General features: G+C 40.7%; 1 protein-coding gene across 1 annotated transcript; it reads right to left on the bottom strand.

Moving 5' to 3' along the window:
- Positions 1-187: 187 nt before the first annotated feature.
- col6a1 (collagen, type VI, alpha 1) lies at positions 188-26,147 on the bottom strand. Its single transcript, XM_034232048.1, has 35 exons — positions 25,857-26,147; positions 24,995-25,124; positions 23,360-23,560; positions 23,113-23,272; positions 21,963-22,076; positions 21,664-21,684; positions 20,677-20,697; positions 20,537-20,581; positions 20,370-20,423; positions 20,170-20,214; positions 19,271-19,297; positions 19,133-19,159; positions 18,988-19,032; positions 18,823-18,876; positions 18,165-18,227; positions 17,550-17,612; positions 17,409-17,462; positions 17,279-17,314; positions 17,108-17,170; positions 16,781-16,843; positions 15,026-15,088; positions 13,387-13,449; positions 13,232-13,282; positions 13,122-13,157; positions 12,838-12,900; positions 8,070-8,135; positions 5,760-5,795; positions 5,410-5,446; positions 5,190-5,198; positions 4,960-5,093; positions 4,492-4,595; positions 3,778-3,964; positions 2,722-2,893; positions 2,580-2,609; positions 188-2,278 (listed from the first exon to the last, which is right to left on the bottom strand). Exons 1-35 carry the CDS (start codon positions 25,939-25,941, stop codon positions 1,674-1,676), a joined length of 3,027 nt encoding a protein of 1,008 aa, XP_034087939.1. The 5' UTR covers positions 25,942-26,147; the 3' UTR covers positions 188-1,673.
- Positions 26,148-27,704: the final 1,557 nt, after the last annotated feature.

Below are 27,704 nucleotides of genomic sequence, written 5' to 3'. Positions count from 1 at the left end.
TTGTAAAAATGTTTGGTCAGGGGATAAGAGAGGATCTAGCGTCCTGTAGCTTTTGGGCCAGAATTACATTATTTTGGTCGGACTGCATCAAAGCCAGGGCTAGCCCAATATTCATTATTGTATACTGCTCTTGTAAGCCAATAAATTCAAGTGTGTTTGTGTGTGTGTGAAGAAAAATTAGAGACACTTTGGTGTAGCAACCTTTATTGAAGGAGCTCTTACAACAGTACTGAGTTTTGTATCCTCGGGTAAAAATATCTTCTTTAAACAACATGGGAAGGGGCTAAAACACTGAGACTAATAGCACCACAGATAATAACACCAGAACAGTGACTTTGGGCCACTGATGAAACAGAAACTGTGCAACTTAACAGTTAAGGGGATGAAGGCAGACCCCGTTTTCTGTGTATGTGGGTGTGAGGGGCTAACAGCACCAGTCCCATTAGGTTTATTTTCCAGCCTTCAACCATGACAGATGTTTTCCTACCTCACTGATGAAGCACCAAGGTGTGTGTCCGTGTATGTGTGTATTTGACAGAGGTCTCTCTGCACAGGTTTCTGTCATTCTGTCATTTGAACCAGTGACTCCAGCACAACTGTTTATGGAACAATCCCCCAAGGCTACACATAAAATAATCGCCTTTACTCACATATGTAATTGATGATAACTCAGAGGTGCTCACACATACAGACACACACTCGGGCAGAATCACACATGTTGAGTCCAGCTGTCGTGTCCTCATTAGATCCAGGTGAAGTGCTAATGTTGGAGTCTGCCTGATGTCATGTCCTGTTTTCCCTGTAGGTTTGGTGATCTAATAGAGCTTTTAAGTGATGTCGGATGTGAGTTTCATACAACTTTTGAAAAAAATCAGAGTGTTTCTAAATTACCTTAACAATGCAAGACCTATATAACATAAAGTTTACTGGCAAATCGTGCCCCAGTCTTCCAAATGCACAATCATCTAGGTCCGAGAATCATTCACCAAAGCTGCGGTCAGTTTGCTTACATTGTAAAATTGTGACACCACAAATCCGACACCACTTGAAAGAGTGGTAAGAGCTACAAAACTGAGTTCACATTAAAAAAAAAAAAAATCTTCAGATGTCAGGAGCTCCGGTCCCAGAGAGACAGGATCATGTTACCACACTTTTTAGTTAAAGTAAGGGAGAGCACGGGTTAACACTGGTATAAAGTGATGCATAACACCTGAGTGGAAATCAGCTCAATGCATTTGAAAGCTAAAGATTTTGTTTAGTTGTGTTTCATTACTGATGGCTCCCCGGGACAGAAGCAACCTCTTTGAATGGGACTTTTTTAGCCTGAACTTTGCCTTTTTGGGAGCAATTCCTCCCAGCTGTGTACTTGTCAAAACAAGTTCAAAAATTCCAAAATAGTTTATGTTAGCACCATAAATCGGGGTTATAGTCTAATGACCCCAGCATAGGAGGTGGAAATTGTACACAGCCCGAGAGAATCACCATTGGAGGCTCAACTCAGGGTAAAAAAGTCCCAAGTAAATTTCATTAAGACATTTCTGTTAGTCTGCCACACAATCATTTGTCATTTGTGACATACTCGAACACAATGTATGGTAAATGAGTGAGACTGAATATTCATATTGGGACTAAAAAACTAAAGCGTGTTGGTCCTGTTGTACAGAGCCCGGCACTCAAGGCATGGACACCCTGCGGGAGACGGTTTGGTGGAAGACCCCATGGAGCAGAGAAGCGTAGTCTGGGACACGGAAGAGATGCCGCTGGGCGTAGCTGATGTCGTCCGGCCGCCCTCTGCTCACCAGTGTGCGCAGGTTGGCCTCATTGACTTGGGTGCCGACGGTGATGACGAAGAGCTCGACCCCGGCGTCCGACACCTCACGAGCACGCTTCTCCAGCAGGGCCTCGGTGATGGCCTGAGACCTGCCATCGGAGAACAGCACCAGCTTCCTCCTGCCTCCTGATGCGTCCCCGCGGCCTTGCAAACTCTTCATGGCAAATTCCATGGCCTCTAACACGTTGGTGCCATCATTCTGGAAGCCCGTCTGCTCAATTTTATAGGACAGCAGGGTCAGATTGGTAGTTGGTGCCTGCTCCATGCTGGCGCTCCTGCTGTACTGGCCTGCGCCCACTCTGACAGTGGCACCTCTCTTCCTCTCGCCACTCAGGAAACGCTCAGCCAAGCGACTGACAAAGGTCTTGCTTGTCTCGAAGTTCTTCTCGCCCACGCTGGCCGAGCTATCCATCATCACCAAGATATCGGCACTTTCAGAGAAAGAGACTGTAACACAGACACAACACACCTGATTAATAACTGATGCCAATCATAATCAAAGAGTGATTCAGTTTAAAGACAGCCAACTAGCATTTTCAATTTTCTTGTACATTTAAGGTAGGTAAACATAGGTTTAAATGGTTGATTGTTTTATGTCAACTGTCTTTATCTGAATGTACTAAGATTTAAAAGAAACCTAAAGATGGTTCAATAGCAGTAGAATAAGGTACATACAATGTTAAATACATTGAAACATGGTCCAACAACATATACAACTTTTATATTTGAAATAGAAAAACAGACTTACTGGGACATTTGTAGTCGGGGCACTTCTTTTCTGAAAGAAAGAACAACAAGGGTTACTTCGTCTTTATTTGAGGTTGGTACAACAGATTTACTTGATGGAAATGAACAGCGATGTGTGTGTTTGCACTGTGTGTGGTATTTACCTGCACAGATATTGGTTGTGAGGTTATGAAGGAAAGTGTCATCCAGCAGTTCTGCGTAGTTGTCCAAGACAAACTGAAAGCCTGGTTTGGGGTCGCTCTTACAAACCAATTCCCCAAGCTGCTCCTGGTTTGGCTCACGGCCTGTGTAATCCTTCACGCCTAATCCACCCACCTGTGGAGGAGGAAGAAGGTTTTAGTTTGGCGGGAATTTAAAAATCCTTATAAGGTAAGTGTTGTTTGCATGATGTAATGTCCATAAAATATTCTACATTTCGGTTGCCATCTTACGGGGAAATAAAGAATTGGTAAACAGCACCGAAAGAAAGAGGACAGAGCTCGAGTCCTGCCTTCACTTATGAAGATAATGAAATAATAACCAGAAGCGTCTGAACCAAGACATCAAAGTCTTTATTGATCCCACATGGCAGCACATTACAGATTCTTCTCATCTTTGTCAATAAAAGCCTTAAATATATACACTGCGTCATATCTACCAGAGAGCATTTTGCTGAAGGGGAAGTAAACAAAGTAGCTTTACTCAGGTAGCAGAACAACCAGAGCCGTGGAAACAAAAATGTCCTAATTTGGCATTAATAAAATACGTCTTAACCGGCAAAGAACAAGGAGTGATAAAAACGTTCTTTCCATTGAGCTAGATCAGTAAGTATTCATAGCCTGTCTTCTTATTAATTCTACAGGGTGTTTTACTTGGCCTCTATCAACGCACTAACAATAGGGTTTCTAGTTCTTTGGGATTCTTATGTTTGGTTCTGGCCATGGACAGTAATGTCAGCCATGGCTGCTAGTGGTAGCCATGATGCTAACGTCAACGAACAAGTAAATCAATCTTCTTTTATACAAGAAAATTACAAACAGAAAACATGTAGTGCCATTCCCAGGAAAAATGGAAAGCTGTGATCTCTGGGAAGCGAGATCCAAAACCAAATATGCAATAAACGCTAATCGCCATTGGTGTGGCCAAAACAAGATCTTCTAAGTTTTAACTTTAAATAGCCACAAGTGCAGCATGGGCCTTTCTAGGAGTATTGTACTCACCCTGAGGCCTTGGCCACAGAGCACGTTGAGGGGAATCTTGTCCCTCGAAATGTCAGAACGTCCGTCTGTGAGAACGATGATGACTTTGTTCTCATGCGTCATAAGTTTGATTGAGTTCTTCAGAGCAAAATCAAGGGCCTCGCCTGTGTACGTGGCCTCGGCCAGCCACTCCAGGTCTCTCACCTTCCTGCACACACACACAGAGATATATTATCACACAATATTAATGGCTTTTTCTTTATAAAATCAAGGATATTGGAAAAAGCACTTGAGAACACAGTTAGAGGATTGATATATATTCCATCGTCCATCGCATATATTAGAAGAAATAGCTGAAATTTGTTTAGAATTTAAACAGAGTCGATGAGTTGTTGGTCAAACATTGTCAAGAGCATGTCAACACTAAATGTGTTTTAGCCTTCCAACCATTCTTAGCTGGCCTTTTCAGCCAAAAATACAAAGAGCTTTTGTAGTTAGCTTAGTTTGATTCTAGTAAAAGCTAAAAGCTCCTTATAGAAATTGTTAAAAATGTTTTGAAATACATGCGTTTGCTTTTTTCCAAGGGTTAGATAACTGCATAATGTGCCTAGTGGTCAGATGACAAGATTTTCAATCTTCTCATGTCATTGAAAACATGAAGAGGATGTAACCAGATACTAAACCAATGAAATCAAAGAGGAAGTCCTAAGGCAGGGCATCATTTTGTGAACTCACTGTTTAAATGTGGTGAGGTCAAGGCTGCCGCTCAGTCGGATAACTTCTTGGGCTTGTGATCCACTGTACTGGACCACACTCAAACCTGACTCATTACCTGCAAACTGGAGGGAAAAAAAGCATTGTATGGTGACTCTGTGCTTTGTTTTGCGTGTTATGTCTACGAGTTCCTCCTCTGCCAACATTTTTGCGTCCCACCCATCCTGACTAATTACATCCAATCGGAGGGAGTCATTGGAGAGACATAAAGCAAGTTCCAAAACCCAACCCAATATTTCATTTTCACAAGTTCTATTTTTAAGTCTGTTCTTGGCATTTCTGAACATCTCTGAAAACTGCTTTTGCAACTTTTTTTGTGTCACTAAATAAACAACACAATCCACAAAGTTCAACTGCAGGTTATCCTTTTGAGGCTAGGCAGAGATTGGATAGATATGATTTACAGTGGAGACAATTATAGTGTGTTACCTTGAGTTGCTGGTCTTTGATCAGCCTGTCTATGACTGTGACGATAAAGTCTTTGGAGAGTGCAAAGTTGGTGGCACCGATACTCTCTGAGCTGTCCACGATGAAGGCCAGGTCCATCGCTGCACACTTACACTCTGGAGGCAGACATAAACAAAATTACAAAGGATCACAATAGCCAGAGAGCATGAGAAACAACATGATCATGATGGTGACTTTAAGGGCAAACTTACCACAACAAGCTGCGCCGTGATAAGGAGAGGAAAGAGGGAAAACAACACAAATCAGAGTTAATTAACTGCGCAGGACGTAACACAACATAGCCTGTGCAACCCTGACATTCTTGAGGTTTCGATTACATGATGGGCTAATCAGGCTCTGAGTTGAAAAGGCCAACATTTCTGAAATGGGGTACATCTGGTTTCACTTCTGCATGTTGAGCGTTAAACTTACAGCAAAGCTTCATGATGATATCCAGAATTTCACATTCCTGAAAAGAGAGGTGGAGTACGTTACAGAACAGCAAGGCCCCCTTAAATCACATTACATAACTTTTTGTACAGTTTGAAGTAGTTCCAGAATAGAAAAAACATGACAATATAATTTCCTCAGAGGACTGTTGGTGAAAGGACATTTTTTGGCGTGATTAGGAAATTGAATGTGTGGCTTTAGACTGAACATACAGTATCAGTTCCAGAGTCAAAACTAGAGTGGGCCTCGAGGGGGAATCAAATCTGTGGTGTTTAGCCGTTCAGTTTAGGGGTTCAGAATAAATGGACTGATTAAATATTAGTTATACTCACATCAGTTCCTGGTGGTCCAGAAGGCCCAATAGGTCCCTGTAGAAAAAGGGAGAACGAGTGATTCATTTGATTAATGTGGTCTATCTGATTAAAAGAATTGGACAGATAAATTGTATCCGGTTTGACTTTTAGATGACAGAGCAAGAACTGTAAGACTTTATTTTCACAGCAAAAAAAACAAAAACTGTTGATTCTTTGGAAAAACCATCACCAAAGAAAACTGGAAACCAGAATCCCTCAGACATCCAACCCACATCCACACCCACACATTTGTGAGCATTGCTATCTTTCTGCAACAACATGTGAATCTTCAATAAGTTCATTGCCACAGCATTTCGTTTTCTTTCTTTTTTTTCACTCGGCTGCTTGAAAACCATCTGTTTTGTTTTAACAGACATTAAACTCAGTTTAAGAGCATTCTTCTCTGTGACAAAGACGCCAGCAGAGCTTGCATGTGTGCACACAGGCAGACACACACACAAGAGAGGGAAAGGGAGACGGCCGTTAATTGTAGACGAGAAAAACCGTCCGACAACGCATGACGCAAACATGCAGAAATATGCAGCAGAGACACAAGCCAGAGGAGAGGTGAAAAGGAGAGGAATAAAAAAGGGAGGACACAGAGGAAAAACAGAAAGTAGGGAAAGTGTGAGAGCTTTTAACACTGTGAGTGGACAACATGTCTCACACACAGTGTTATATTTAGACCTAATAGCTTTTCATCTGTTCATATGATCCAATGCCACAAGCTTTCCCTTGCCAGTTGACAGGGAAACGTAATTACACTATCTTTCCAACATACTGAGCCGCACTGAGGAAAGCCTTCTTTTATGTCTTTGCATGCGGTTTGATGTTATGTTGAGTGCTGACCAACCTTAGCTCACTTACTGGATGTGTAAGGGATCAGTAGCAACCTCCGCCCATACGTAGGGAAATACACAGTAAGTGTCAAAAAATCCCATGAAAAGACCAAATCCAACTATGAGTCAATGGTTGACAAAGACCTCCATTGTTGATATGAAATGAAAAACCGTTCAGTGAGCTTGACCAGTGCAAAGTGAGGTGTTTCTTAGTAACACAGGCACTGTAGTTTCTTTATTTACCATTCTGGTGCTGTAAATATTTACTATATGACATAAAGGTGTACTCATCCGGAGCTGGAAGCCACGTCCAAATATAAGACTGTTTTCTCTTGTTTCAGTCAAATTTGCTTAAAAAGTACAGTATCGAGCTGTTTTATGAAAAGCTTTTTTTTTTTTTTAAGTGCACCTATCATGCTATTTTAAGGCATATATTATGGGTCTCAGATAATATAAAAATATATAAAAACATGTCTATGATGTGTTTTGCTCAAAATACAAACAGATCATGCATTCTAGCCATGCCTCATATCCCTCTATTCCAGCCCTGTTAGAGAAACGCGGATTTTGGGTCCTTAGCTTAAAAAAAAAAAAAAAGAGGAGGCGGAGCTAAGGCCTGATCAGAATTCTACCGGAGATAAAGTTAAATTCTGCTGTGATAAAACGCCATCCTGTTCTAAACCACATCAAGGATTATTTCTGAAACAGTTTGGAGCTCAAATGCTTTTTCTCTTGCGGGTTATCACAAGGTGAGTTCCTTTTTATATTTCCTGCTATCCAGTGCTCTCCAGTACAGGTTAGCTCTGATTGTTAGCGAGGCTTGGTAATACCATATTACGTCCAAAACACGTCAGGCATTGTTTCTGATAGCAACTCTCTGTAGGTCCACCATCCGAAATTACGTCATATCGGCAGCAAATCTGTATCCGCTCGTAGCCCCGTTTTTAAAAGATTTGGGTACGGAAGAAAAGAGAAAGGGTTTTATTTTCTGACGCTACGTGAGTTCCCCGACACACATATTTATGTATAAAAGACATCAAAAAATGCAGTTGCATGGTAGGTCCCCTTTAAGGAACCCTTTTTGAAGTCATTACTAGGAACGAATGGGCTTGAGGTTGAGTGCCATAGAAAGGCCTGGGAAATGATTGGTTTTGGTGTTTTCATGGGATTTGTTTATGTTTCTAAATGATGTAATTGTTTGCAACTGATGTGTCTGTCAGTGGATTTGTAAATACGCAATTAAAAATGTAATTTTCCATCAAGCTAGGCTAATCTTTAAGCATAACTTTCCACTGTAGGTGTTTATAAAAAATACCCCAAAGAAAGTGAGAGTAGGGTAATGGTTTGGAGTTTGGAGAGCAGTACCTCCAGTGTCTCCACTTGCACACCCCCACAAATATGCACACAAACACACCAATCAACTCATTCATTGGCTCCGTGGTAATCTTACCGGATTGCCCTCGGATCCTCTGTGACCTTTGGCCCCTTTAGATCCTGCAGGTCCTGGTTTGTTGTTCTGTGGAAGCAGAAAATTAGAAGAGAATGAGAGTGAGGCCCATACCTTGATTGCCTTTCTTCATTTTCTTTTTTAAAGAAATGCATTTTTTAGAAGGTCGAAAACATCCCATCCTTCTGTACTTCAATGTTATGTGCGGTATTCATGTAAAATGTGCAATCCTGTAAATGTCCGCCATTGGTCCGGGCATCATTCACAATAACTTGACAATTTGCAAGCTGTGTTTTAAATTGTGGGTGTTTTTTGTACGAGTTAACAAGACTTCATGAAACTGCAGCCCAGCTATTTGCATCTGCTTCTAGTTATTACTTTCAATAATAATGTATTCTATCAAATTGTATTGTTATCATATCACAGCATCCTATTGTATTGTATCGTTTAGTTTCATATTTAAATCACAGTAGCAATATATTGCTTGAAACTAAACTAAATGATGGCAAACGTGTCTTGTTAAAAATGTGCATCTCGTGTTCACAACTTCTGAAAATGTGCATTTATTAGCACACATCACTACCTAATTTCAAAGTAGCAGAACCTGAGGGTCCATTTAAGATGTGATTGAACATGTATTCTCAGAGTGGTACCATGGGTGATACTTCACTACTTACTTTCTTCCATTTTGGGAGACTTTAAACTAAAGCAGGATATTCCAGAGTGAAATGTTGCAACGTTTTATATTAACTTCATGTATCTGGTGGTTGCAATCAATATGAATATAATTTGTTTTGCATTTAACAAGTGGGTTCATCTCTTTGCGTGTGCAGGGCCTTTGGCTAAAATGTTCAGCCAATATTTGACTATTCAATATTTCGTAAGGCCTTTGAGACTTATTAAAGGCTATATCTCACAAAATAATTCACTTGTGAGAAATTGCATCACAAATCAAACAGCTTCAAAGGCTAGAGTCAGTCTGAGAAAAGCCTCTGAAACCATTTAAAATCTTAACTGAGCCAGGTCTGGTCCTGTCTGGCCCTCTATCTGCCACACCAGTGCAGCAGCTGCAGGGTGAGGAGCAGCCAAAAGCCCTGCAGCTGCTGCACTCTGACCCGCTGATGATCACTGTGACATTAGACTGTAAAGTGTGGAGAAAAATGAGCGTAAACACTCCAAATCAATTTTGGAAAATTATCTCATCTTTAAGTTCCAAGTTCCCACAGACACTGTTACACACTTTAAAGAAATGTGGGCGACTTGGTTTGAGGAAAACCGCTGCATAACATTTTAAAGTGATGCAAAATTGCAAATTCAGAGCAGATACCGTAATGGAGGAATAAAACCACTTTTTGAACATCTTGCAGACACATGTGCTGAATCATAAGACGAGTTATTTATGGAGCCTCCCCTTAGACATTAGAATTTCCAAGATTTAAGCGATACATTTGAGATAAAGCTCCGGAGGAAAGAAAAAAGACATTTCCTGAAGAACAATACTTTGCTTCACTTCTCATGTTTGGATGAACCTCATCAAACCACACACAGTTTGGATATGATAGCTTTTAAGTTAAGTTAACGAGTTCAAACTCAGAAGAGAATATTCCGGTTTTTTCTAGTAAATTCTGAATGTTGTCTTTGGATTTTCAGCCCACTCTCCTGGCTTCATAAGTTGTAATATAAATGATTTACCTGCAATGGTCTTAATAGGCTATTGTAGATTAGCAGCTTTTTTGTGTAACAACAAATGTACTCTGTAACTGTACAATTTTGAACCAACATGAAGAGCTCCATGTATCAAATCCCAAAACGTTCAGAAAGGTTTTCCACACATGTCTATCTCATCTGTGCTCCAAATCCATTTGGATTGGTAGTCGCATAATTACACATTTGTTGCTCAAGAAATGCCAGACTGATTTGAGATGCAGTGAGGGCAAGAAGGTCACAAATCCTCACAATAAATAATTTTCGCTCTTTGATCTGAGCTGCGAGCTGACTCCAATCAGCAGATCAGCACTGAGGCTGAAGTACCCTTAACCTACAGTGGACGGGTATGAAAGATAAAGAGAGGCAGAGAGGGGAGGTAATGTCAAACACCTGGCTTTAAACACACACACACACACACACACACACACACACACACACACACACACACACACACACACACACACACACACACACACACACACACACACACACACCACACACACCACACACACACACCACACTCAGTTGCTGTCAGCTTTGAGTAAGAATACACACACATGTGCGCATACACACGGTTCCAATTACCGTACATTCTCAACTTCAAACACACTGATGTTGAGAAAATTGACCACATCCATTCCCACACACACACACACACACACCCACACACACACACACACACACACACACACACACACACACACACACACACACACACACACACACACACACACACACACACACACACACACACACACACACACACACACACACACACACACACACACACAGATCTGACTGTTTGTCATAACTTGTTGAAAATGTGTATATTATCATTTAGAAGTATGTTTGCTAATACATTGTTGAAAAGTCAAAAGGTCTGTCTCCACCACCTCTGTCTGTACCCCCTGGGCCCTCTGGCTTGAAAAAGTGCAGGTCTGCACGGTGGGAAAATATTCAAACAATTTAAATTGGAAGTCCTGTCACTCAAATCACAATCAAGCCAGAGGCATCAGATGGTCTGAATATGCTGTTAGCCAGTTTGATGTCTCATGATTTCAAGTTAAACCCTTTTTTCGCTGTACAGTCACTAACAGTGAACAGCAGAGTGTAAAACTTGTTGGAACAAACAAGTCACTGTCCAGAGAAACAGATGTAATGGACCGTTAAGAATGAAAAAATAAAGAGTTGGATGAATGCCTTGGGGGATACGTGGAATGTAATGGATTCATTTTTTACAAAATGATCTAATGTATTTTTATAAAGAACATGGTCATTGACTGACCAATGGAACAGCAGCTGAGAGGAGATGAGTGATCTTTTGTTACAGGCAATAGTTGGACTTTTTGGTATAATCTTGTTCGCTTTTATTCCAAGAGTTAGCTGAAAAGATTGATGAGTCTCTTATGTTATGTTATGTTGAGTAAGCTTAGCTAGCAAATTGACAGGAAGCAGCCAGCCTGACTTTAAATGTTACTGCTTTAGGTCAAAACTAATTGTGGGCTGATAACCCCCGGTAAAACCATTACTCATTTAAAAAATGTTGTAAGAAATAAACAAGTATAATGGCTAATTGAGTGAGCTTTAGAGGTGCAGCAAAGCAAGTTTCCGAGCTAGGCTAGCTGTTTTGCTTCCAGTCTTTATGCTAAGCTAACCGTCTCCTGATTGTAGCTGTATATCTAAGATATGAACTGAGTGTTGCTAATGTTCTTCACTAACTCTTGCCAAGAAGTGATTATGAGTCATTCCAAAATGACCACACTATTATGTGTTAGCAAAGGAGCTTGCAACAAAATGAAATATATTTTACCAAAAGTACATATCCAAAACAATGTGTAAGTTTTGCTAAGTTAAAGACCATGGGTGATTTTATATGTTTTAGCCCATTTACTTTACATTCCTTCCAACCCTTTTCCAAAGCTTACCACTAGTTTATAGACTGATTGAGGCGTGGTGTTGGCATTTTATATTTCCGTAAGAGAAGCAGGCTAGATGAAGTCAATGAAGCGAATACCTTCAAGTAGTTTGAAATCAAGACGATTTAGTAAGGAATAACAGTTTCCACTATACTGACTGTATAAAATGTTGTGAGTTGGTGATAGTTAACTTTTTATAAATGTTTTAGGTCATAAAGCAGCCGTAGAATCAGTAAGGAAGGTTGTGAGATGTTTACGGTATTCTGCTTTACTCAAGCACAAAGGAAAACGTGGAAGAGGTAAACATCGACTGGGTGAACGACACGCATATAAACCTGCTCTGTTTCACAAGTTCTTGATGTGTGGTAAACTAATCTGACACTGTAAACCCAAAGCTTATAAAGTGTGACTTCTTCGAAAGACAAGAGGTCAAGGTGCACTGATGTACAGATGAGAGAAAATACAAACATTTGCAGAAATGTTTATGCCGTGAAACATGAACCTTGGAAATTCGATAATTTTTATGTAAACATGACCGAGTTAAACCAGGAGTTCAAGTGTTAAAACAGGCATGCTTAATGCACACACACACACAGACACACACACATTAAAAAAGTCCCTACATAGTTTCTGCTCATTTCCTGGTATCCTTGACAACGACATATACACAGCTGCATCAGCTCAAAGCCCTCTTCCCAAAAGACGCACATCCCCCCCCCCCCACACCCACACACACACACACACACACACACACACACACACACACACACACACACACACACACACACACACACACACACACACACACACACACACACACACACACACACACACAAGCATTTCCAGCTGCAGAACAGAAGGCGAGTGTGAGAGCAACATGGATGGACTTGAATAAATAAGAGTAAAGTATGTGAGAGGCTAATGCAGTAAAACTAAGTAAGCAACATCAATTAAAAGATGACACATATTGTGCCATATATTATAAGTGTTATAAGAGACCAGTAAAAATAAAAAATGTAAACGCGAACATAACAGAGATGTGTGACTCACATCCTGTCGGCGCTCTCTGCCAAGAAGGGATTTAGGAATGATAAAAACGAGAGCAAGATTGAGGACAAACTGCAAAAAGGAGACAGAGGCAGACTCACATCGGGGCCTGGATCTCCGGCATCTCCGTCATCTCCTTTGGGTCCAGGGGTTCCCTTGCCACCCTGAAGGTCACACAGCAAATTACAGAGGTCATGAGCATGACGATTGATTTTACAATGTTGGCAGTGAACCTTCAACATGGCTGCTCATATTCATTGTTGATGTGTAAATGTATAGTACTGGGAAGCCCAATCTGAATTTAAAGCCTCCTATAATTCCATTATATTCATCCAAAATATATGCATGCATAGAAGTTCAAATAGAAGCTTGTAAGATAACTTACCGGCTCACCAGAATCTCCACGTGGCCCAGGATAACCCTAAAGAAAGACATACATGTTTAAAATGGTGTATGTGTCAAACATAACAAGCATTAACTAGTATTAAAACTTACCTGGAAACCATGGCAACCTGCGGTACCATTTCCTGGTAAACCATCTTCTCCCTGAAATTAAGAAATGGTTACACTTACAGTTCAGACATACACACACACACACAGCTCCTGGTGGGGAATATGATGGATGGCACACATCTGTCTCCCACACTCACCCTCTCCCCAATCTGGCCTCTGTCTCCCGGACCTCCTTTGATTCCTCTCGGTCCTTTGGGTCCCTTGGTAAGGAATGATAGGATTGGAAACATATAATAATAATAATACATTTTATTTCTATAGCGCTTTTCTTGAACCCAAAGACGCTTTATACATATATGAAATGTGACATGCCATGTTTTTGTTGAAGACATCTTGATGTTATCATACTCTGTGTGTGTCTATGCGTGTTTCTACATGTAGCGAAACAACTTTTAAAAGGTTTACAGCACAATACATTATTGCGATCGGCTGCAGGGTATTGTTATCTGGTTTTATGATACAATTAAAATAAATAAGTAAAAACAATAAGTGTGGCTTGATATTGAGTAAGAAAAAGATTGATAAACGCTGTGAGAATGGATCTGCGGAGAGCATTTCTCCGCGATCTCAACTCGTCTACTACACACGTTCAGGGAGCTCTAGAAGTCTATGGACATCCCTGAAAGTTGAAATTCGACGCTAAGGGCCCCCCCTTGCGTTGGAAAGTGACGACAGGGACCCTGACATAACGTCAACATAGGCCGAGTTGGGAGTGAGAATGTGTTGGTAATACACATGATTTATGATGATGAGAGCTTTTTGAATGCAGTATGCAGTAAAATGCAATTTATGGATCTTGGAGTTAAACGAGTGGCTTACAGTTGGAGCTTTAAAGATGTTGGAACCACTCATGTTCAAGACTTTAAAACCCAGCTTCAAATCCTCTTCCTATCGTTATATTTCTTTATAACATTACATATAAATAAGCATTTATTTAGTAATAGTTAAAGTTAGGGTAGGTAAGAATGGAGAAACTAGCTCGAGTGCGCTAGAATTTGAAAATACACAGCCGAAAAAAATCTGTCCCTTCCTTCAGACTTCCTTACAGAGCCCCTCCTCCAACACAGACGAACGCGCACATGACCAATGAGGGCACGAGATAAGTTTGTGCACAGATGGAAGGCTGACAGGCAGGTAGGCCATCCAGTTATTTTAGCCGGTGATTGGTCGTGCTTTTTAAAGTACCACGGCTTCCACAGATGAAATATTTGTATATATTTATTGTCAAAGCATTTAATTTATTCATTGCTATCGGGATGTTGAGAGCATTCCATGGAATATAACAAAAAGTGTTTCTGAAGTGAATTACCTACCCCACCTTTAAATAATGGTAAAAAAAAACAAAAATGTGAGCTGTTAGTTCTTAACACTAAAAAGCTTCCTATAAAATATAAAACACATTACTGTAAGTTAAGTGTTGATACTCTTTTCAGCTAATTTTCGTGAGAGTGGGCGTGGTTTGATTACATTGAATTAACTGTGACCAAACAACTGTCTTCAGATTCAGATTCAAACATTGCTTAAACCTGATTGGTTCAGGGAACTATGTGACATCAACCTTTTTCCAGTTTAGCCGGGCCCACTTAAAACACGAGGTCCAATAAAAACACCAAAACTATCTTCTCTCATGTGAAATTATCAGAAAAGTGTTCATCTAGGATCAAATCACTCATAGTTAGAAGCTGATGTATTGAGCAAATGTGTGTTTTCAGGATCTTTTAGTAAATGTATGCTCTTCGGGAACATGTGTGCGTGTTTGTGTCTTGTTGGGCTTACTTCTGGTCCAGGTGTGCCTTCATCTCCTCTGTAGCCAGGGGACCCGCCCTTGCCAGACTTGCCCTGGAAAACAACAATACCGTTAATGAGACGCAGTTAAAACACTTTTCCTACAAAAACAACCACATAAAGCACAATGAAAAAAAACTGGCAACAGGCTTTGACATCGTTTTGAACCAACACAACCTACTACATGGGGAAGAAGTAGGTTAATGACACACTTTTGGACACTATTTAAGGTATCCAATGCTGTACTTTTGGACAACAATGTTTGAAAAAAAATCAAATGAAAAAGCTTATTGGAAGAATTCCTCACCTATGTCTCCAATGAGTCTTTGGCACAGGCAAACTGTTAATATGTGATGGATAGTTAAATAAGAGCTAGCCTGTAATTGCCTCAACAAAGCAACACTTAATATAAGGCTGTATATTTATGTGATTTTCTTTACTGCCCTCTCTGGTTGACATTTTCTAGGACTCTTGGATCAATAGTCTGAAAATAACGAGTGGACGTATTAACCGTGACGTAACCAATTGATTTGTGGTTTAAGGTTTTGAAGATTTGAGATTTGTTTATTCCGTCTCCATCATGTTCTTTGGTAACAGAAGTGACAGGAGAGGGTGGAACAACCAAACACCTTTTTAGTTGGCCAATTTGTTTACGAAGAACAGATAGGATTAAAGTTCTAAGATCTGACTTTTGCCCCCCGTTGGAGATTGCGCAGCTTTAGGGCACGAGTGCATTACTTCGGATCACACCAATGGTGAGCTCCAACAGCCATGTGACTGTAGTCGATAGAAGGAGTGCGCTTTTGTTTTTCCTCACAAACAACAGCTGTGTACGGCTGCTGCATGCATCACCTCATTCTTGTCCTGAAGTTACACTGCTGAAATGGAAGAAATCCCTTCGTCTTAGAGTTCCTCGAAGCCAAAACTTTTTTTTCTCAAGGCTTACTCATTGCAGTGTCTGCTTGGCTAAATCAAGACCGGTTCTATCTATCGACTGGATACATTCAATAAATACTGCTCTACTTACTTACATCTGTCTCAAGATTGGACAGAATAATATATATATTTGCAGAAATGGCAAAATACACTGATACTACAACAACATTGCTAATATGTTAAAAGGAGGTTATAAATACTTGCAATACAGTGTGGTATGCCTTGCTTTTTGAGTGCAAATGGCTTCCATGACATTACCGAGCATGAGGACTCAGTTTTTCCTCAGTCAATGAGGTAGGTCTAACATGTTTGTTATTCCATGTTTTCTGTATTACTCGGTTTACTCAATCAAAGCAGAAAGCACAAAAGAGCCATTCAAAGTCTTGACATCACAGAGGGGACCACAACTAATGCTTGTAACCTATCATTATTATTACACTGCCTGGTGCACTATTAGGAAAACCATACTGAGGCTTTGGCTGGGGCGGACGGAGAGAAGAACTGAGTCAGAGGGGAAAAAGTGAGTGTGGATGTTCCCTGGTGGAGTAAGAGCTGAGAAAGAGGAGGAGTGGGCAGCAGCCTCTGTTTAAACTTCTGTCCAATAAAGCTACTCCCCCTCAGCATGAAATATGGATGGAAGCAGAAGGAAGCAAGTTCTCCTCTCCTACTGGAAAATAAGGATGGTGCCAGATAGAAAAGAGGGTGGTCCCCCTACAGTAACTCTACACAACATGCTAACTAACAGTGGTTTCTATAGCTCCCGTGTGTTTGTATCTACAGTATGTAAATGTATATTTGAGTGTGTCTTACAGGGTCTCCGTTGGGTCCAGCTGAGCCCTCCCTCCCCTGCTCTCCACGGGGTCCGGGCTCCCCCTGGCAAGGAAAAGAACAAATGTATAAACATCTAAAGGCGTTGAGGACAGTAAATGGACAAGTGAAGCACACAGAGCCAACTTTCAAACAAAGTTAGAGCAGTAGCAGCACATGGGGAATTACTTTATGGAAACAGTCTTCTATTAAGGCTGTTGAAATTGACTCGATACAAATGCCAAAAAGCATTTCCCATGGATTATTTTAAGGAGGACTTGCTGAAAACTCACAGACCCCTCCCTTCTCATCGTCCTTATCATCACTTACCAGGTCTCCTCTCAGCCCTCTGTTTCCACGGGAACCTTGCTCGCCTTTCTCTCCAAGTTGTCCCTATAAGGCATTTTAAAGATGTCAACAGATATTTTGGTAGCTGTCACACACTCGTCAATAATAATCATTTCATTTTCAGATTGATAATCATTTCATAATCGGATTTACTCTCTCGCCGCGAGTGCCATCCTGTCCCGGTGAGCCCTGTCAAAGAAAAACACAAAGAAGGAAATTAGGACGAGCCAATACAGATCATAGAGTTGATGTTCCTGCCGTTGTCAGGTGCTACATCGCTTACATCATCGCCGCGCTCTCCTTTGTCCCCGTTGTTTCCGCTAGGGCCGCGATCACCCTGTCACAACACAGACAAAAGCGTCACATTTCCTCAAAGGAGACCCGGAGATCATACAGATCCATATTTTATGTTGTACTGATTTACCTGAGGTCCCAGAGGGCCGTAGTTTCCAGGCCTTCCTGATTCGCCAACTCTTCCAGCATCTCCCTAAAACAAAACGTGTCTTATTACAACGCACTGAAAACCAATTTGACATCTTGGTAAGTAGCGTAAGAACATATTGCTCCACTTGAGTATTGCTATTTGTGTATTTTCTGGGATACTGTCGATCGATTTGCAAAAACACAAACGCATTTTTTTAAAAGAACTTTTTGGGCAGCCCAAGAATTTCATTTTTAATAAATAGTTAAAAAATGTGAGCACTTTGATTAAAAAAATTATTAAGTCAAATTTGACTACTTACACTTATATCGCTAAACAGATAGTGCTATGCTATTGGTTTATACAGGGACTTAAAGTTGCACTGTTTTTAGTGCATGAAAAAGTAAAAACATTTTACTCAGATTACACGCATATGGTAGTTTATGCTATGACACTTTTCCCTAAAAATAGATTTGAAAACATTGCTTTATATTGCCTTCTTTACAGTAATGAAGTATACTGAATCGTGACCCCTGTGTCTTCATACGTATCATATTTTAAGTTCCTACAGATACACAGCCCTAATAAAGAGCACAGATATTTTTTTTCACATCTTACATTTGCTCCTTTCAGCCCATAAGGACCGGAGTCTCCCTTTGGTCCCGGCTCTCCTTGCATGCCCTGGAAGCAGGAAACACAGACATGATCTCAGTACATGATCACAAGCAGCTGAATCCACAACACTCAATCTCAGGGGCCCTGCGTGTGTGTGTGTGTGTGTGTGTGTGTGTGTGTGTGTGTGTGTGTGTGTGTGTGTGTGTGTGTGTGTGTTTACAGTATGTCTATATGGCTTCATTTAAACAATATGACAGCAGAGAATGTAAACGCAGCAGTGATTAAGAGCCGCAAGCCTCAGTTGGCCTGTCCCGGGGGGGAATCCAGACGCAGGTCGGGATTTTGTTCAGGGCCGCACCCAGGGTGGCATTCCTAAACATGTAACTGTGGCTAATGGATGATCTGTAAACAATTTAGCTGAGCCTCGGGCAGATACGGAAATGGCCTGTTTGAGTGTGTACGTCTGTTTAAAAGAGAGCTAAGACAGTGTGTGACCTGACACCTGCACATGTGAGGGTTTGGTGTCAAACCTGATGTCATCTAAGGATTTCCATTTGTCTTGGATTCAAACTGTGCAATGTGTGCCATAAGTAAATTGAGTTGAGGCCAACCTGAAGACCCTAACAGTGGGATTACTCTGAGATTAAGATAAACGACTCACATCTGATCCGGGAGATCCTTTACAGCCGGGAAGACCAGCGAAACCAGCCTCACCCTAATGAGGAAAACCAGAGAAACAAAACTTCAAACAACTTTGTCGAATCAGCAAAACATCAGCCACACAGAGAGGCCGTAGTGTTGGGATGTTTCGGGGTCTGTTACTCACCTTGCGTCCATCGATTCCGTCATTCCCTATTAGACCTTTGTCTCCCTGAGAAAATACGACAAGATGATGAAGTAGAATAACATAATAATTGAACAAGAGATCACAGATAGGGAGCAGCCCTCTGGAGCTGTGAAGAGGTGCTCACCTTGAAGCCTTTGTGTCCTCTTCCGCCCTGCAAGAAAAACACACAGCGTTAGTTAGCCATGTCCGTGAATTACACAGTACAGAAATTCTCAAACATAAATGGTATCCTGTTTAATCAGATGTTTTTAAATGTTAGTACCTTTTCTCCTCGGCCACCACGGTCTCCCTGCAAACAGAAATACACAGGTTAGAAATGTCATGAAGTGATCAGAGAGGTCACAGCTAAACAACATGGGAATATAACATTTGTTTAGGTTTGTAAATGTTTCTTCCAACAAACTTCCTGTTGTCAGTTTGTTTCTGGGTCATGACCATGTTTGTGAATCTAAAAAGGTGGATGGCTTCAGACAAACCCAAATGACTGGACCTCATGTGTTTATGAAATGCACTGCATAGAGAAACTGACCTTTAGTTTTGGACTACAATATGAACAATATATGAAACACTGGCATTTGATGACTATGTATATGCATTACAGATCCCTTAAAGACCCTGTTCCTATAACAGAATGGTTTCATCTATTTTAAATGATTATTTTAGCTTCATATTATTAATTGAGAGTGTGGCGATTAATTGGTATTGACCAATACTGTGATATGTAACAAAAAAAGAAATATTGATATAATGTTTAAAATCCATTTGTGATGATAACATATAAATAATGCAGCGCCTCTTTAATCATTTCTAATTATTTTCGCTCATCTCACTACCCATTACCGAAATTATATTATTTGGCAAAAAAGAGACAAAATGCACAATAAGCAAATAAAAGTTTACATTTGATTGATAGCTTTGAGGTTTTTACTTTCAAGACATCGCTAAAATGTAGTTATCTGCATTATTTTTGGCCATCATAATAGTGTATTGAAAATGTGATATTTTTCTAATATGAATCCAATAAGGATGCAAAAGAGAATGGACAAACTCAGTGTCAATTTGCTTGTATGTTAGCATCCATGACTCATAGCTTTCTGATCCAATATCTGTCTATGCTCCTTTATATAGAAGATGTTTGATTCAGACTTAAGTGAACCCTACCTTCATTCCACTGTAACCAATGGGACCAGCATCTCCAACGTTGCCCTGTAAACACACAGAGAGAAATATTAGACAACATGGATGACCCTTCCATTAAGCCTGCATGCATAATCAAAAAAACTCTGTCGCTTGTTGTGTCCTCTTGCATGCATGTTTGTGTGTTGGTGCTGTGGTTGGTGGTGGAGGAGGATGTCACCTACCGTGGCGCCAATATCTCCCTTCTCTCCTGGCATCCCTGGTCTGCCTGATTCTCCCTGTAGAGAGGCAAAAAAAGAACAGATAATGTTATATTCTTTGCATTTTCTGGACGGCCATCTCTAGTGCTTAGAAAGGTATAATTGGTTGTTTGTATATTATGTTATCACACCTTAGCGCCACCGCCTCCGTTAGATCCTTTGGGCCCTCCGGGAGCCTGCAGACAAAACAATAAAATACAAAAGGTAAAACAGCTGCTCGAAGGAGAAGAGGAATTAATGTTGACGATAGCATAATTAATACCATACTTACATTGCAGTCGAAAGAGCAACACTGCGGAAAAAAAGAAAATATATTAAACACCTTGCACCAGAAAGAGCTCTCTGTATCTATACATTTTGAAGATTATTTTTGATAAATTCAAGGGGTAGTTTGTTTTCTGGTCAGATCATAAGTGATACTTAGTTTAACTATCAGGTGACTGTCAGGCTGGGTAGTATAACTCATATTTAACATATAACTGCAATGGTTTTGCTGGATATACTGTACAAAGATAGTGAATGTCACTTCAATCTCAGTTTGCTTTTCGTGCTCATTTCAGTTTCCTGTGGCTGCACTGAATGACCCCTCCTTGTTTCCTGAGTTTACTTTACAGTTTAGACTAGCAGTAATGAGAATAAACAACTGAGAATGAGCTAAAGGAAGGTAGTAGCCTTTAAACAATCAAAATACAACACAAATATAGACCCTGTAAGCATCCTCACTACTTTTAGGTAAGATTTATCGCATTTATAACATAAATAATTGTTGTAGCCAAAAATAAATAAAGTGTGTTTAGTAGAAAAATGTGCTTTGTTAACATTTGTAAGCCCTGACATGCAGTAGACAAGAATGCTGTCTATTCGAGTTGCATCAGCAAAACGTATCATAAACTACTCTGCTGTCGGGATGTTTCAGCTGCCAGAATACTCAGCGATGAAGGGAGTGTCGATATTATAAAGACAAATAGGACTGCTTTTGTATATACTCAAAAATGGAGTAAGGCCCAAGCACCCAGTCTAAAAGGTCCTACTGTTAGCTGAGTGCATTCAGTCTGAAAAGTAATAGACACACTGCCAAAAAAGCTTTAAAGTGAAAATGTTCTGATCGTTTGAATCTACAGTACTTACTGTGCATATACATACCTTTTAGTAAACTAACCAATGCACAATTACTATGTACCACCTTCTTTAATATATAAAGGCAGTTAGCAAACACATAAATTAAACAAAATGTAACTTCCTTTCACAAACATCTTACCGTATCCTTTGTCTCGTTTGTCTGAAAACAGGGAAAGAAAACAGAAAATGAGTGCAAATAATAAACGTTGAATTGCATATATACAGAGGAGAGGAGAGAGGAGGAGAGAGGAGGAAAGGAGAGAAGAGAAGAGGAGAGGAGAGAAGGAAAGGAGAGAAGGGGAGAGGAGAGGAGGGAATGAGAGGAGAGGAGAGGAGCGAGGAGGAGAGAGGAGGAAAGGAGAGAAGAGAAGAGGAGAGAAGGAAAGGAGAGAAGGGGAGAGGAGAGGAGAGGATGGAATGAGAGGAGAGGACACATACGATCATATCGATGATGGTGCGAATTGTTTCCATCTTGGTGGTCCTGGAGTCGTCAGCAGCAGTGAAGTTCTGTCTGTAGTTTGCATCTGTGGCGATGACTGACAGCCTGGTGTCCTGGGGAGACACAGATACACACATCATCATCACATGGCAGCTAGCTCAACATTAGCTTCTGGCAATATGGTCGCTAGTCCTGCTGCCAATATAACAGGCATCATCTACAGTTGGATTTCCATGTAGATCAAAAATCAAACAAAGATCTAAAACACTTGTTGAATCCATCATAGTGATTATGTATTATACTCAGCCTCATCACATTGAAATGTAGATCATATCATGAGTCACATTTGAGTTTTAGATTTTGAGAGTCAGTACGCTTACATTTAACTCACTTTACTTGAGTTCACCTTAATTCAATGACAACACAGCCAGTCTGTTTGAGTGTTATAACTTGATTTGAAGGTTAATGTTAGAATTAGTTTAAGATTAAAGCCATTGTTTTCAAAAACGCATTACACCTTTTGGTTGTAACTAATGCTGTATATGGCATTAGCAGTGTAATTTATTTATTGGCATTCTATAAGCAGTTTTATTGGGAAATTCCCTTTTTGAGTTTCGGAAATCTTAATTATATTTTCGCCCAAGCTACAGTAGTACTCATATAGAGTACATAGAGACAGATTCAAAATACAATTCATATGTATATACTGTATTTAGAATATAATAAGAAATTGAAAGACACTGAAAGGGTTGTTTAACATTTTGAATATTTCTCTTTTTACTGATCATGACTTAAAACAGCTACACTAATTAGAGACGGTGTAGTTTAAATGATTGACCGTTACCACACAACCCAACATTTTTCATCAAGTTCGGATCAAATCCTGATTAGTGCAGCCACAATCTTGAAATAAATTGTTCCCAACTGAGCCACAGAACAAACACTACAATGGAAATAAATCAATGAAATAATCAAAGGCATTGAAACTGATTAAGAAAATAGATTTCTTTACCTTTATTCTCATAAATTTATGGGTAAGGATTGGGGTTTTGAATTAAGTTGGGGTGTATTTTATAAATGTAATATTCTAATGAGGGACTTCAACAGCATACTAGTTTGAATATGTGTGTGTTTGTGTGTTTTCGGTACCTCCTGGTCAGGTGAGATGGCAACAGCGAACACTTTGACTCCATGCTGCCTGGCTTCATTAGCAGCCTCCTGTACGCCTCCACATGGCTCTTTGTAACCAGTAATGGGATGGCCATCGGTCACTACCACGATGTACTTGTTCTCATGGTAGTGGGAGCCCCTGCAAAACAAACACACACTCAGAAATGTTAACACTTCTCTTAAACATAATCTGCTAGAGTATTCATGTTAGTGTGAGTTATATTACCCAATGAGCAGCTCAGCCAGGCCCTGCTTGATGGCACAGTCAGTGTAAGTGCCCTTGCCGATGTAGTCGATGCCCATGACGTTGGCCTTCAGTTCCTCGCGCTGAGTCCTCAAATCACTCAGTGCTCGCACCAGTTTGACGTCGTCACTGTAATGCAGCGCTCCTGAGTTCCACGTCAGGATGCGGTCACATCGGTGGCGCCTGAAGCAATAGATAGTTGGCTTAGTAACAGTTATCTTACAGTACAGCTATCAGCTTCACTTAATGCAGTATGGTACGGAGAGGCAGTAGTGGAATTTGCTCCATGATACACTTCATTCTTGAGTTATCAAACAGCATCAGTTATTATTTTCTTTGCAAATTCTGACTTGACATACCTCCTATGGTTGAGTGAGAGATGATGAATTATGATGAAGTAGTTGTAATAATAAAATATTAAAGCATCATAATATTAGGACACTGACCGTTGTAATTATGTTTAAAGATACTTTGTGGACAATAATTCACACAATATGAAGCAACCTCCAGGGCTGGAGAAGGAAGTCAACGAGGAAGTGCCAATACATGCAGTTCCTCTAATGGCCACTCGAGGCTGGCTCCAAAAGCGAGTCAATCTCCAATAACCCCCATGTTAAAATGGCCAACTGTAACACTTTTGGTCCCTATGGCTCCATATTGTAGCTATCTGTTTATGACAATTTCAGTATTTGAAATGTGGTAACTGACCTGTTAAAATTATATTAAGATCAAAGTTATGCCTTCTTTAGGGAGTGATAGGAGTGAGCTGTCATAGCAGCTGTCTGCTATGCATCACCTAAGTTTATTTGAGTTACTGAACTTTATATCTCTGCCGGGTTTGATGTGTCTGGAGAATTGTATATATTGGACAAACAACATGGCTACCTAGACGGTTAATCTAACATCAGGCGCCTGCTTGCAATGGGCAAGCATTTGTTGACCAGTTTTGAACTGGATAGCAAGAACTGTTAAGTCTTTTGTTTAACTGAAACTTGGCTAAATACTGGAAAACTGGTCAATATTATTCAACCAGGACACTGATTTTTTTATATAACAGAACAAAGGTTTCTCATTAGAATAAAAGGGAGGAGTCGTACAACATTGTGAACAGCGAAACATGTACAAATTAAAGGATGGTGCATGCACTTTGCTAAGCAAGCTAGCGTTAGCTTTAACGTGAAATGTAGCGTTTGTCATGCTAACAGAATCAGCCAAACTCAAGGCGACTAAATTATATTTTACATGACAATGAGAGACGTCACAGTGACAATGTCCATCTTATATACAGTCTATGGTTAACACCAAGCTGTGGTTAATAGTACCAGTCAGTGGGGGGTGTGGTTGTGTGTGGTGATGTCATAGTGTCCCCAAAGTACACCTGTACATCACTGCAGCATGCTAAGTTACACCACTGTGGAAGCGAAGTACGTTTTTAAGTGAGTAACATTTACTTGTATGTGTGTGTATGGCTATGTGTGTGTGTTTGTTTGTTTGTTTGTTTGTTTGTTTGTTTGTTTGTTTGTGTGTGTGTGTGTGTTGTGTGTGTGTGTGTGTGTGTGTGTGTGTGTGTGTGTGTGTGTGTGTGTGTGTGTGTGTGTGTGTGTGTGTGTTTCTTACATGTCCTTGAGTTCATCTATAAAGTCAGTGGTGAATTTTTTGATCTGGTCAATATAAAAGTTGGGAGGTTTCTGTCTGAGGGCGACACTCTCGGATGTATCCAGCACGAAGAAAAGGTCAACCGGACAATCTGAACACACAAATAAAAAAACAGATAAACAAACAAAGATCGCTGTCAGCAAACACGATGCATGCATTGAACAAGCATAACACCAACAAAGTGTTTATGAAGCAGCAAACCCATGCATTACCAACTTATTATCCATCTATCAATTCAAGTGATGCTAGCACAGGTGTCACTCATAGAGTGTGGGCTTTACAGGCCAACCTCATTTTAACACAATGCTTTTTGGAGAACGCTGGCAATTTACTTGATACATTCATCTATACAGGTAGACAGGGGCAGGCCTGTACTAAATACCTATACACTCATAGCTGTCTGCATGTAGCTACACTTGTACTGGCCCTTATGCACTGTAACTTGGCAAGGCAGCAGGCCTGAGGTCATCACCTGCAATGTGTCCAAATGTATCACTTTGCATTCACAGCACTGGTACTTCTTAGTCTGCATCCCACCCAGCTCTTAGCATATTAAGACAACCATGGGATCAAACAAGGGCTTGCTTAAAGTGGGCTAGGCTACTGTCATATTCTGATCTTATTTACAGTTTATATTGCATCTGTACGCCCTTTTAAGGCTTCCCACTTAGGGAAGCAAAAGACAAGGAACATCTGGACTATCTCTTCACTCTGTATGACATGTTGCATTCAAACACAACGAAATGTTAACATGCAAGAAAAAGCCATGATCATAAGTAACAGTAGCATTTTTTTTTCTTGGAACATATTTCAGCAAACTTACCCGCAAACTTGTTTATTTGGGTCGTTGTCTGCGCTTCGGCCAGGAAAACGCAGAGCAGTGCAAGGAGACCTCTCAACGTCTCCATGGTTAAACGGCGAAAAAAAAACTAATAATAATTCACAAAACAACACAATACCCACAACAAATTAATTTCGAAACACTGCGACCTCAAACCCAATACACCGATTCGGCACACTTTTTGGTGATCCAGCGCTCCGCCGCAGTTTGTCCGAGGGGATCCACAGAGCGCGCAGAGGAGGACCAGCGCGCACGGAGAGGGAGGAGGGGGGAGGAGAGGGAGGAGGATAGAGTTCACGCGCTCTCACTGGGGACGGGCGGTAAGGATTGGACGAGAACGCGCACGGATTAAAAAGTTCACACAAAATTCCAGATATGCATGCTTCCTTAAAAGGGCGAAAGGGACGTGGATACTCAGGAATAAACAACACATCTGCTAACTTGGAGAGGATGCTCTGATGTGCACATATTCTTCTTTGCAGGGAGGAGAGTGCGTGTAAAACTGATCTGGATTGTGTTGTAATAATTTCAGGACATTTAAAATGACAAATCAGACGTTTGTGGTGCTTTTGTGTCGTGAGCATAATATGCCATGTACAAAATTAAGAACAAGAATAGAATTGAGTCACTTCATCAAACTTAATGAAAAGCAGCTGACCCATATTGGAAGCATTTGTATTCCCTTTCTTTGGAAAAGTCTCTAATTTCTTTGGGAGATGGGTGGGGTTTGAATACATCTGGTTCATTTCAACATCCAGACCTGACCTGAACATAAAAGCAAGATGAGGAGGAGGAGGGTGGGGGTCTTTAGTCATTTCCCCCCAGAAGCAGGAAGAGACACAGTGCCATCTAGTGCTTCTCGAGAACAAATGTTGGACAGGACTTAGGAAAGAGTTTCGGGGTGCAGTGAGGCACTTCCATGGAGATGTGTGGAGGCGTGGGCATTTGGCAAGGTGTTGATGTGGGTGGTTGCTGTGGACATGTTTGTGTGTTGAGCTCAAACTGTGAGGAAGGCCTGGACTCAGATTTTCCACTGAGATCACCTTTTCATGGAGGAAAAGTTGTGAGGAGAAGGAGGGAAGGAAAGGAGGGATGATGAGGAGAGAGGAGGGGGGACATCTGGGAATGATCTGCATTTATTAGCAGGCTCTCATAGTAAATCTGTTGGATTCCTGGCAGCTGTTGGGGGGGGGGAGGGTGTAAATTGTGATGCATTTATTTTTGAAATGTCTCAATAACAGGATCAGGAATACATTAAGCAATACAAAAATCGTGAGGAATTCATTAGCCAAGCATTTATGAGTGTTTTACAGTCGCATGGTGATGTTTTTCAAAGGAAGGCATCTTTTAACGGTCCTTCGCGGCTTTGAGTTCAGTGAATTACCTCGGAGTCATTATCTTTTCCCCAGAGGAGAAACAACTGGGGTCTGTCCTCAAAAGGTCAAGATAAAGCTCCTAACATGAAGAAAAGGAGAACTCCTATGCTTCCTAAATCTGAGAGCATGCTCTGCATAATGTCCCAGGCACAGGATGCAGAGTGAGTTTCCACAGGATCCTGATGTTCAGTGGAGGAGATTAGTAGCAGTTGTGAGTCAAAGAGAGACGGAATAGTGTGGTGTTTAACATCTTGCAACATTTAACGAGCCTCCACATCATTCATCTCCATGTGAATGGCACATCTTTTGGTTTTTTAAGAGAATATGATTCATATGCAAATGAAAAACATGGATGAGATGAAACACAAGGGGGAAATGAGGGTGGGGGAGAAAGCCTTTCTTCCAGCGAAAAACATGAAAGTCAGTACAGCACAGATGGAAGAGATTAATCACA

Source organism: Gymnodraco acuticeps, unplaced genomic scaffold (assembly GCF_902827175.1).
Source record: "Gymnodraco acuticeps unplaced genomic scaffold, fGymAcu1.1, whole genome shotgun sequence".
Taxonomy (NCBI): Eukaryota; Metazoa; Chordata; class Actinopteri; order Perciformes; family Bathydraconidae; genus Gymnodraco; species Gymnodraco acuticeps.
Note: the sequence above shows the minus strand (reverse complement) of the source record. Positions and strands in the feature narration are given on the sequence as shown.